At 45.1% G+C, this 12,646-nt stretch overlaps 1 protein-coding gene across 1 annotated transcript in view; it reads left to right on the top strand.

Annotated features, from left to right (window-relative positions):
• The first annotated feature begins 1,195 nt into the window (after nt 1-1,195).
• Nucleotides 1,196-12,646, top strand: part of Dpy19l1 (dpy-19 like C-mannosyltransferase 1) — a 91,912-nt gene continuing 80,461 nt past the window's right edge. The window contains exon 1 of the mRNA XM_021172503.2: nt 1,196-1,610. Within this exon, the coding sequence (XP_021028162.1) occupies nt 1,319-1,610 (292 nt within the window). The 5' untranslated portion in view covers nt 1,196-1,318. The remainder of the gene's footprint in view (nt 1,611-12,646) is intronic.

The following is a 12,646-nucleotide window of genomic DNA, read 5'->3' as shown; positions in this document are numbered from 1 at the left end:
AGACACTGAAGTAAATTTCTTTTAATCTGGTGGGTTATAAATTTAGTATCAACCCTAGAAATAACACTCTATCAACCTGATACCTTGTTTCACAATATAAGCCCCTGTACGACACTGTCAATCTTTTTTTTTTTTTTTAATAGAGGTGTCTTAAACAGTTGTTCCTTGTTTTCAATACATAACTTAATAATCAAACTCAGGAAACTTACAAAGTGTAATATAGCGGTGAGTCTTTTAACAAAATCCATTCTTTGTGCCTGAGTTAATGAATGCTCATATTAATAAAGTCGTGAGCAATAGAAGCCAGAGCCTCCTGAAACCCCTGTAATTACTGTGGAGAAAAGTGAAACGATGTGCCTTGATTTCCAGCATCCAGACTTTTTGGAACAAGCTCATTTGGACAGGGGCCAAGAAATAAGTCTCGCTGCTGCTGCAATTCTCCAAGGCTTTGTGCAAATAGCAATGGGCTGGAGGCAAGGAAGGTTAACTTGGAATATATTCTATTTTTTTTTTTTTCTTTACCTGGGCTTCTTCATTAACTCCTACATCCTGCTATGAGACAATGCGTTTTCAAGTGTCATATCTTTTAGCCGTTTCCATACTTTCAGGATACATGAGGTAAAAGTAACACGTGGATAACCTTCCCTGACAGGCCCTTTTCATTTATGACTTGAGTTTGGGTTCCTACCCAGGCCTTCAGTTTACATCCTCACTCCGACATACCGGACACTTATTTGAATACTCGGTCCACTCCCTGCTTCTCATCCTTGAACCAGAAACCTGGCTGTTCTGAGTGGCGGGGTCACACTTTTACCCCGTTAGTTTCTTGCACAAGCCTAATGCACAGAGCCCCGGAGCGCACGCACAGCGCCGATCTGTGGCCATTCGGTTCCCGCCCGGCGCCACGCCGCCTCACAGCCAGAATCCCGGTTCCCGAGGGCGCACTGCCGCTTCCGGAGGTCGTCCACGCTACTCCCCGGGCCGCCGGTCCCGCCCCGCTTGTAGCCCGCGCGTGCGCGCTTGGCCCCTGGAGCGCGCCCGGGCGCGCGCGCCGGAGGGCGGGGCCGCGCCGCTCGCAGCTTGTCCCCGCCTCCGCCCCGCGGCGTTCCGTTGTCGCCCTGGCAACCCGAGAGCGGCAACGGCGGAGGCGCGGGAGTCCGGCGCCGCCTCTCGGCCGCCACGCGTTAGGCAGCGGCCACCCGGCCCGCGCTGTCCCCGCCTCCCGGCCCGCCCTCGCCGGCCGGAGTGAGCGACCGCCAGTCCGCGGATCCCAGCCGCCGTCCGGGCGCGCGCAGCTAGCGGGTGCGACTATGCCAAGATGGTCCTGCAGGCGCGGAGCAAGCACCGGGACGCGGCTCCCAGGCCGCCCCGGTCGGCCCGCTCGTCGCCGCCGCCACTGAGCGGGGCATCCGAGGTGGACGCCGGGGAGCTGGGGTCGGAGCGCACGCCTCCGTCGCCGGGGCGCAGGGGCGCGGCGGGCAGGAAGGGACCCCGCGCAGGGACCGCCGCGCCCGCCCCGGACGGCCTCGCGGGCCGCCTGGCGGCCGGGCTGCACTGGGCGCTGGGCCTGCGGCGCGGGCGCGGCCGGACCTGGAGCACGCTGCTGCTAGGTGAGCCAGTTAGCAGCCCTCTCTGACTTTTCCCGGGACGCTCCTGCCTCCTCCCTACTCCTCCCCGCTCCTTCCGGGGCTCAGCTCCACGCAGCCTCTGCCCCGCGGTCCGCCCGGGCTTTTAAAAACATGGCCCCGAGATCAACAGCTGCTCGGCTGACCGCGGGCGGGCTGGTCCGCGCCGAAGAGACTGGATTCTGCCTGCATCGACAGTCCACTCTTTGCCCCTGGCCCAGCCGCTACTTCGGAGGATGGTTTGCTTGGTGATGAGAGCGATTCCTGGAGCTCGAAATACTCAGGTTTCCTGACTTAGAAAGTTGCCAAACTTATAATTAAATTTTAGCGTGCTTTTTCCCTTCTTGGCCGCAAACACTGAGGGTGGCACTTCGTGGTTCTGTCACTTTTCAGGCTGTGTCGTGTTTTGGATGCCCAAGCTTTAACCTTGCCTGCTGGCATCTCTTTACCTTCTTCCATGCACCAAATGGATGGGATGTAACTTGTGCCTAAAAGAAATAAAGTTGAGGCATTTTCGTGTGGACTATCTTCTGGGTTCGTTTTCTGATTGACTTTGTCGGATATGGCAAGTTTATAGAAGTTGGATTAATAGGCCTAATTTTTCCAAGCCCATCATAAAGATTCTGTGATATTTTTGCCACGATGGGATCTAGTTGTTGAATTATGTAGTGATATTTTCTTACTATCTTTTCCCTGTTGCTTAATGACCTCTAAGAGTTTGGGATGCTTGAAGTTTGGGGGTTAGACAGACGATACAGCAAAATCAGCCTTTCTGTGGGGATAGCCTCTACTGCAGCCGTATAGTTAATGAAAGCCAGTCATGGCTGTGTGTTTGTGGGTTCAAGAAGACTGGCATCGTTACTAGGAATTTTTTGTTTTTTTTAATACTTGGGTCAAGATTTGGCAAATTCATTATTTTCATCATGCCCTCCTCCAGCAGCTAGCTTGAGAACCTGGCAAGTGTACAGGTTAAATTCACCTTGGGGAGGCAGCGTGGTACAGTGGCTGAGGTTGAAGGCACTCAGCACTGGTGCAGAGTGCTTGATTTTGGTTTAAGTCTCACTTTGAGGGCCTTCCTTCTGTGTTATATGGAGGTATCCCATGCCCTACTTACCCAGGGATGTCCTGAAGAGCAATACTAACTCTGTGGGTGATGCAGGTTTGTACCCAAAGCACTTAACAGCATCAGTTCCTATGTAAAAGCAAATGCATAATCCTGATTTCTGATCCCACGACAGAATAAATCTCCAGCGTTTGTGAACGGCTAGTATAAACAGCAACTGTAGTAGAGTAAGGGATAGCACTGTTTATTTTAGGGAGAGATAATAATAGATTTTAAAGGATACTGTTCTTTTCATGTTTTATGGTACAGTTCCTTTGGGTTTGCTTATATTGGATGGCTTATATTTGGATTTTCTAATGCTCTTGCAGAAATACTGTTTTGTTCAATGCAGGTGGGCAGCATTTCTCTTGATTTGCTCTTTTTGACTTTGTGAGTGGAAGTACAGTGAATGTGGCAGACCATAGTCTTAGGTGTACCTGGATAGAGGTCACCAAGGGTGGGAATTAAGAGGAACACCACAGCCTCTGTCTTCTTGCTTGGCCATCTGCTGTGAGACCACACAGCACCTGGAGAGAATGAAGGCTCTGCTGAAGGACCAGGACCTGGTGTCTTTGGGTCAGCTCTGGCCCTGTACTCTCAAGGGAGTATCCATAGTGATTTCTTTTGTACCACCATGTTGTGGAAGCTCAGAAAGCCACTGACCCTGCAAGAGGGTCAGCAATTTCCATGTCTTTGTAGGCTGTTTCATTTCCTCCGATTGATTTCATCCTCCAGTGTGGGTGAGAGTTGCATTTCAGGGTGGAACTTTTAAAATAACTCCTTGGTCTTACACGGTGAGAGGTATTGCTAGTCACTTGTTGCTTGAATTACTTGTAGCTGCTCAACTCTAAAAACTACATATTAAGCTGTGATAAAATGGCTTTATTAGTATTTTATAATAAATTTCCTAACTTGGAGTGCCATTACAGCAGCACATGTTAGAACTGGTTAGAGCTTTTCTTCTTGTGTGCTGGGCACTGATAAGTCACTTGCCAAGGTAGCTCTTCCATTGTTGGGCAGTGGTGAGCATTACCTGTTTTAGTAAGTACGTTTGATTTTCTTATATGTGAACATTACTACTTACTAAATGGTGATGATTAAAGAGGTTCGAATTGTTTATTTTTAGTAGTTTCAGTTCACTTGCTCCCAGCTACAGGAGACAGTGGCGGAGGAAGAACCTTGAAAATGTTTTTCAAACTTTCCTGACCACAGAAAATAATATACATTGCCTCTAACCTGCTCCCACCATAGGAAGCTCATCTTAGCCCATAGATATGTCTATACAGATTTCTGTGTTGAGGCAAGAAGCACTAATAATTGAGCTATCTTCAGAGGTAAGAACAGGGTTGAGAAACCTACAAAGGGTGTTAAGGCCGTGGACAGTAAGGCTCTACTGCTGGAGAAGAGTGAGGCGTGGAGAACTGGCTCTGTCAAGAGGTGTGCTCAGCTGTGCTTGAGGGAGCCCAAGAGGAGTTACACAGCCTTTCCACACTCTGGTCTCCTGCTTGTAGTAACCTTGGAGGCTACTGAAACAGGCTGTAGAGCCAACCTCCTGGGACTGGGGTCAAGGCCAAAAAAGGATAGACAGTTATCAGCATGGTTCCAGTTCATACTGTCTTTCAATAAGTTCTTTTTTCTTCTTTCCCTCTGTGCTGGTTAATTTTAGCTGTCAATTTGACACTGCTTTAGAATTACCTGGGAAGAGACTCATAGGGATTATCTATCTCTTGGCCAGTAGGAGGTTGTCTTTACTGTTGACTGAGGGAAGAAGACCCAGGCAGTTGTTTGCTGTGCCATTCCACTCCCTAGGCAGGGAGAGAGGAGGAAGCTGGGTGAGAACAAGTAAGCGAAAGATGAATGCCTGTGCTTCTGTTCTCTCTGTGCTCCTCTGTGAGTGTGACGCCCTTGCTCTTAGCTGCCTTCCCCGCAGTAATGGGCTGTAACCTGGGATTTTAAGCCAAGTGAACCTTCCCCTCTCCTGTGTTGCTTTTTGTCAGGATATTTCACAACAGCAAGAGAAATGAAACTAGGACTTCTGTACGTGCTCATGCCTCTCTTCCCATGCCTGCTTCAAACTTGTTGGGCTTCTGAGCCAAGAATTTAGCTTTTTAACATTTAGTTTAGAGATGTATAAGATGAGAGATCTGCATTAGACCAGCATTTCTTAACCTGAGCTGTACACTGGAGCTATCTGAACCCTTAAAATGAACCACATATCAGATGACTTAATTGTGTATCTAGGGGTGTGAATATGGCAATGGGGGAAGTGTTGTAATAGGTTTTTCCCCCCACCCCCATAATAGTGCTTAGTTTTTGGTGCTGGGAATTGACTTTGGGGCTTCATGCATGTTAAGTAAGTCCTGTATCTCTGAGCTTTTTGAAGCACATGAGTATCCCTGGGAAATGAAATTTTCATGGCTGAAGTCTACTGAAACTGTTATTTATTTTTCATTTATTTATTGTGTGCACACCCACACACATGTATGCATGTGTATGTGCATGTATAAATGTATGTGTGTGTATATGTATGTGTGTGTATATGTGCATATATGTATGTGTGCATGCGTGAGTGTGTGCATGTGTGTGTACATGTGTGTGTGTATGTTTGTCACAGTGCTTGTGTGTCAGGATAACTTGCAGGTATCAGTTCTTTCTTACTGTGTGAATGTCTGGACTAGAACTCAGGTTGTCTGGCTTCCACTGAGCCTTCTGCTCTGCTCTGCCCTCTTTGTTGAAATAGGCACAAGAACTATGCAGTTGCTACAGTTCCTATAATCTTTATTGTTTCCTCAGAGTGGGGACTATTGGTTGCCACTTGCCTGATGGAGTCTCATCTTTCTTACACCTACCTATGTCCTCCACCTTATTAAAAGAAGGAGGAAAAGTTCTGATAGTTGGAGAGAGCTCTGTTTCAGGGTGAAAGTGAGAAAAGTGTGTATTGAACATGTACACAAAACATGCTAGCAGTCCAGGGATGTAATATAAGATGCCATTTGTAAAAATTGTTAAAAGTAACTAGTGGTTTGAGTAAAAATGGCCCCAATGGCCTCACATAGTTAAATGAAAATGCATGGGAGTGGCATGAATCTTTAGGGAGTGGTACCGCTTTAGAGGGATTAGGAGAGGCCTTGTTGAAGTAGGTGTGGCCTTGTTGAAGTAGGTGTGGCCTTGTTGAAGTAGGTGTGGCCTTGTTGGAGGAAATATATCATTGAGGATGGGGTTTAGGGTTTCAAAAGCTCAAATCAGGCCCAGTGTCTCTTCCTGCTACCTGTGGATCCAGATGAAGAACTCTCAGCTCCTTCTCCTGCACCTTGTCTACCTTGAGGCTACCATGCTTCCTGTCATGCTGACAGTGGACTAAACTTTCTAGCTGTAAGCCAGCTCCAGTTAAATGCTTTGCTTTATAAAAGTTGCCATGGTCATGGTCATGGTGTCTCTTCACAGCAATAGCAGCGACTAAGATAGAGGTTATGTCACTTTCACACTTCCAGCCGGGTTCCCGTGGCAACTGCAACCCCCTTGAGCTTCGTGATGTTTTGGGTGGGACTGTCCTGTATTCTGAGGGACTGTCCTGTGCTTTGCACAGGGTTTTACAGCATCCCAGGTTCTACCTAGTGGCACTTCTCCAGTGGTGGCAGCCAGAATGCTTCCCAAACACTGCCCAATGTAACTGGGGAGGCAACCACCATACTGAAACTACTCTTTCAAAAGTCATGGCTTATGAGAGCCTGCGACTCACCAGGGACGGGAGGAAGCCTAGAGAGGCAGAGAGCTGAGTCTGCCTGGGCACTGGGACCTGGGATAGGCCATCAGGGTTGTGGTGTGGTGTGGTGTAAGCCACCTGGAATTTCAAAGCTGACCTGCATTGGAAGCCTGTTTCTACACTCAGAAGCTGTTTCAACTCTCCCCACTGTATTATTATTGCCTTTTCTTTAAGATGGGGATAGTAAGTGCTTTGATAGAGTAAAAGAATAATTGAGATAATGCATGCCAACTAGTATGTGTGGTTTCTTTATATTCTCCAAGTGCCAGGTGCATCTGGGAAAAATATAGACAACAAAACTGTACGGTATGGAGCTTAGATTCTGGAAGTAAGAAGAATACATGACTAGGTGGTTTCACTTTATAGTAAGAGCGTTGGAGGAAAGGAAGGGCTTCTGCGTTAGAGAAAGTGAAGCAAGGTGAACAGATAAAATCCCAAAGCCAGGGAATGTCCACGTTAGCAAAGCCAAGAAAAGCCATGGCATGGTGGCCTGGGCTTGAACTTTGCTCTATGGTGAAGAAGCAGTGGCACCTACCTATCTCAAGGCTGAGCTGCTGTGAACTGTATGAAGATGACAAGGTGCATCCCAAGTACAAATGGGAAGGGAGGAACAGGTGTCAGTTTCCCTGTCATGGAGAAAAGCTGGGTGTATTCCTGCAGCAGTGGAAAGCCCCTAAAGAGTGTTGAGCAAGGCAGGGTCATGTATACATTTGAATTTTGAGAATTCTGTGCTAGAAAAATGGGTTGAGGCAATGTAAAGACAAGGGAGACCTTTACCCCCACTCTGAGTTGGGGCTCTGCCAGGGCCCTCACAAGTTGCTGGTGTGAATAGAGGGCATGGCTGGCTGTGGAGATGGTAAGAAGGTGATAGCTTTTAGATGAAACTGGTAGAACTTGGGGATGAATAGATCTGGGTGTGTAGGAAAGGGAGGGATTGTTTTCTAGGGGAGAGAGTGGAGACTGGAACAGGAGAGGTTTGAGGGAGAAGAGAAAAGATTGTATCCCAGACACACTGTTCTTCAGGTATTTGTGGGATCTCCAGTTGGAAATGTCTAGAGGTTCTGGCCAGAATAGGCAGTGGTAAGTTTCCAGCTATCAGGTGGTATTTAGTCATAGTTAGTTGACTTTGTACACCACAAACATTGTATACTGGGGTTGGGGGCAGTGCTGTGGATGAACTCATTTAACAGTAGCTTGGGCCTGACCGTGGCCTTGTGACTGTCATAGTTACTAAAAAGGGGATCCGAAGGTGCTTAGTTCCTTATGCAAAGTCCCTCCTGGAATTTTTAAGGACAAGATTCGAAGCTAGGCCTCTTGTCTTCTGAGTTCACTTTCTTAACTATGGAGTGTCTCATCCAGTGAGCATGCAGCAAGTGGACACATAGCCCCCCCCCCCCCCCCCCCTTCGCCCCCAGCCTGTTCTGAGAAACCTGGACAGTTTGAGCAAGGACAAGCGTCTGCCTTGTTTCCTTCTTCAGAAGTAAGGAAAAGAAATTATATAGAGAGAGGGATACCAGACTGGAGAGAAAGCAGGTTAGAGCTTCGGCTGTAGGAGGAGAGAAGCTGAAATGTGAAACCCAGGAAACATTGTCCCCCTCCTGTGCTGATTTTCAGGCAAGAAGTTGGACCCAGTGTAGCAAGCAGCTGTGAGGGTATGCTTGTGTTAATTACCAGAATCCCATCAAAGCCAGAGAAAAGATGGAAATTTGGGGTTTTGAAACAATTTCTCCCTTTTTAAAATAGACTTCTGGTTAATTCTTAAGAATATTTAGAATCACCTAAATATGCCTTATTAATAAGGTGCTCTAAATATGCGGTCTCTGAACATCAGGTGCTCACAAGCACTGAAGCTGCATGCAGTGAACCTGGTTCACTTGTTAGTATAAGGCTGTATCCCTTATTTGTGATTACTTTTGTCAATAATATGACATTGATAGAGACTGAAATCTAATCTCTCTCTCTCTCTCTCTCAACAGCTGGTTATTTTAAGCCTTATCCTACTATGTTGTATTAGTGTCTCTTAATGAGTGTGAAGATGCATTAATGTCTTTGTAAGTTTATTAATGACATTTACATTTCATAGACTACAGAGCTTTATTATTTACATATTTCTTTCTAAACTTGTATTTTGGGTTCATCTTTTACATTAGCTGAGATTTACCATTGGGACATTTCTAGGAGATAATTTGTTACTTTTCTTCATTCCAGTGCTAATCAGAACTAGTAAAAGTCTCATCCACTTTCAGATACACACCTTTAATCCCATGAAGAAACCAGTTTCCTGTGGGTGATCTTTTCTAATTCAGATAAGAGTCATTTCAGAAGAGTATATTAAAGTAGAATTACCTTTGGGAATGCATCAGTTTACAACAGTTGTAGAATGTGCTTTAATAATAATACTTTTTATTTTCTTACCACTATTATGATTAAGTGAAAACAAGAACTAAAAGGAGCATGATTGCTCCTAAGGGGTCTAGGCAGAGGCAGAGACATCTGGGAGAGTCCAGAGTGGACATTGCCAGCAGACTGGACCTGGCCATATGAAGAGATTGCAGAGGGAGAAGGGAGAGGGAGGAAAGGGAACCAGGAACAGTGGCCAAGAGGGCAATGGACCAAAAGGTAGAAAGCGGTGACTAACCAAAATGGTTGGGTTGTGTAGGGAGGAAGAGCTGGAGGAAGTGCAGCCCAGCCCCTGGGCTGGAGGGCTCAGGGTAGGGGTGGGTTATGCCAGCCAGGAGGATCCTGCTACTGAGACTGAGACTGAAGGATACCGGGAGAACCTGGACATGTTAATAGGCATCCCAGTTATCCTTTTGTTTGAGGTTGAGACCTCAACCAGGCCCTTTAGTGGACAGTGAAGTTGTCCATCTTTGCTTAGTGTCATTCCCCATGTTTGACTTCCTTCTGAGTTAGCTAGTTGTTAGTATGCCTGCTAGCACCGGTGCCACCACAAGAGGAACTTAATGTAGAGGTAACTGTTGATATAACTGTCACCCAAAGCATTGACAAGATTTGTATTTGGCTCACAGCCTGATGACGATGGAAGTGGTTTAAATGCTCATTAACTGTATCGTCATCTGGACCTTAGAGCACAGTTTATGTGTAAGTTGACCAGACACTTTTAGAGTTTGTTGGCTAGGTGAATTTTTAATTTGGGAAAATTTTCATAATGGATAAAGGTGAGGTTTTCTTTGTAATTTTGTAATAGTTAAAATAATTATGTGATTGCTCCATCCTCATTCTTGCTCCACATAGTAATTAGTCATGGCTGTCTATACAATTCTCTTCATGTCTCTGCTGGTCTACTAGTTACAATTTGTTTTTAGAAGACCTTGATTTTTTTGTTCCTCATGTTTGAAATCTATAGAAATCTCCCAAGTAATGTTATTGTTAAGAACTTTACCCATGTGGGTATCATTCTTGAGTTTCTCAGATGAGGTTTAGGCTTGCAGCCAACTCTTTGTCAGTCCTATTGGTCAATAGTAAGTCTCAGATCTGAAGCATAGCGACAACCAAAGGCCTGTCTGGGAATAGGACCTGAGATTCCCTAGGAGAGTTGATTCATTGGAGAGAGCGGAGATTTCTCTTTCTGCTCATTCTGAGAATCGTCTGCTTTCTATATCTGCAGGTCAATCCACCCCAACCCCATCTTCATTTTGATTTCCTATTTAATTTTGAAAAAAATGAATAAATTCTGAATTTAAGGAAGGATAGTTGGTTGTTTGGCAGTGCTATTAAAAAAGATAGTTTAATAAGTCATGATTTCTGACTCATTTAAGTTAAATGATAAGCTAAATCTTATGATACCCAAGGGCAGTTTGCAATTTGAAGGGGTTTCATTATCTTAACATTAGAATGCTTTATCAGGGAATAAGCTTGTTAAAAATTACTAAAGACTTATATCTTCCTATCCCAGCTTCCCCAGTGATCCCCAGGCTTTAGGTGAAGGGATTGGATTTTAGATGTATGTGTCAGTTGGTGCTGGACAACAGCCACATGGTCACTTGTTATCTGCATCCCCACTCACTGGCTGTGATTTTCTGTAATGGTTTCAATCTGCTGCAAGGAAACATTTCTTTGATGAGTGGTAAGGATTGCATTAATGGGTGGGTATAAGAATAAAGTTGGGGAATATGCTGATTTATTAACGGTTCTAGATTCTCTTTCAGGATTTGTGACTTCCCCAGCCCTGGGAAGGTTGCTAGGTTTCTAGTACCAGATATGGCTTCCCTCTTGTTGACTGGGCCTTAAGTCCAATTAGCTATTTTTTTACCACCAAGATATACGTGGTCACTATTACACTTAGGGATATTGTGCCATGGTAGTAATGGTTTTAGTTCGGAGGTGTCATAGTTGAATAGACTATTGGTTGGTTTCCTCCCTTGCAAGTTTGCATGGCACTTTTTAATATCATGAAAGCCAGTCCTTTAATATCTGAAAGCCAGGATGCTTTCAGATCAGAAGCAGCTCGTGTCCTCCAGTTCATGTGTCAGGCCCTAACGTCATATACATACAGATGACTTCATATGAACAAAGAAGGTTATATTTATATATTTGTGTGTGTGTGTGTACACCTGTGCTTGTCTCTTCATCTTGTCTTACATTAAAGAGACCTGTATTCTACACTTCCCTCCTGGATTTATCAGGTTTTGGAATTTCCCTCTGCATGCTCAGAAGCATATTATTTTGGTTGTATACTTTAAGTTTTTGTTCTTAAAGCAATAAAATGCATTGTATTTGCTAATGAAGAGGAAGTTAACATGGAAATTATCAATGCAGGTTACTGTTTGACTTAGAAATATTTGTATAAGGCTAATATTTTAAAAGGAAGATAGAATTCACTGCCTTTAAAATGTGTCCTGTGTTTTGTACATACATCCATATTTGAAATATATGAGGGCTGACTTTGTGTGTTTTGGTGAGTCCCAGCCATGCAGTCTGTGGGGTGGCAGTGTAGACTTTCTGTGCTTTCTTGTTTTCCTGTATTCACTTAGAACACATCATTTTTTTCTTTGAATCTGTTGTGATTTCTAAGACATTTCTTTCGTGTTACTTCACTCTTTTAGCTAACGTGCTCAGTATTTTCACGTCTGAACTTGGAGTTGGGGAAAGCTGAGCTCTGTTCCGTGGTTTGTTGTATCCTTGCTACATGAGACCTTGGGCCTCTTGGGGAAATAAAAGCCACCAGTTCTCTAGATGGACTCCTGGATCTCTTATGTTAACACTGATGAGCAGACATTATATACTATCATTACAAGTAGGGGTTTCTACGTTTTTCCCTTAGCTGGTGGCCAGTACTGTTTGGCTCAGTGCCAAATGTTGGTCGTCCTCCCATACCTCTGTGAGTTCTCGATTTTACCAGAGATGGTTTCTTAAATCAGGCTGGGAATTTCAAATTCAACTTTGCTTCTTCTCATTTTGAGACTTAATGTCTCTATGAGCTCGTGGCTGCTGCTTCTACTTTTTTATGAATCAATGAGTGTTTTATTGAGGTTACTAACAGGACTCTGTGTGAGTGGTTACTCACTAGGAGCAGAGATGATTCAAAAGCAGCCAAATCACCCAGAGCCCACCCCAACATGGTCAACAATTTCTTTTCTTTTCTTTTCTTTTCTTTTCTTTTCTTTTCTTTTCTTTTCTTTTCCTTTTTTTGAGTATTTTCTTTATTTACATTTCAAATGTTATCCCCTCTCCTGGTTTCCCCCCTTCCTGGAAACTCCCATCCCATCCCCCCCCCCCCCCCCCCCTCCCCCCTACTTTTATGAGGGTGTTCACCCACCCACCTATTCCCACCTCCCTGCTCTTGATTCTCTTATACTGGGGCATCTATCGAGCCTTCATAGGACCAAGGACCTCTCCTCCCATTGATGCCTGACAAGGCCATTCTCTGCTTCCTATGCAGCTGGAGCCATGTGTACTCCTTGGCTGATGGCTTAGTCCCTGGGTGCTCTAGAGGGTCTGGTTGGTTGATACTGTTGTTCTTCCTATGGGGTTGCAAACCCCTTCAACTCCTTCAGTTCTTTCTCTAACTCCTCTATTGGGGACCCTGCCCTCTTTTCCTATTAAAAATAGAGTGTTTTCCCCAATCCCAAAGAGGGAACAAATGAAAGGGATCAGACCTGTCAAGGCTTTGAAGTTTGTGGAACAGGATTCCAG

Source organism: Mus caroli, chromosome 9 (assembly GCF_900094665.2).
Source record: "Mus caroli chromosome 9, CAROLI_EIJ_v1.1, whole genome shotgun sequence".
Taxonomy (NCBI): Eukaryota; Metazoa; Chordata; class Mammalia; order Rodentia; family Muridae; genus Mus; species Mus caroli.
This window is presented reverse-complemented; position numbering and strand designations above follow the sequence as displayed.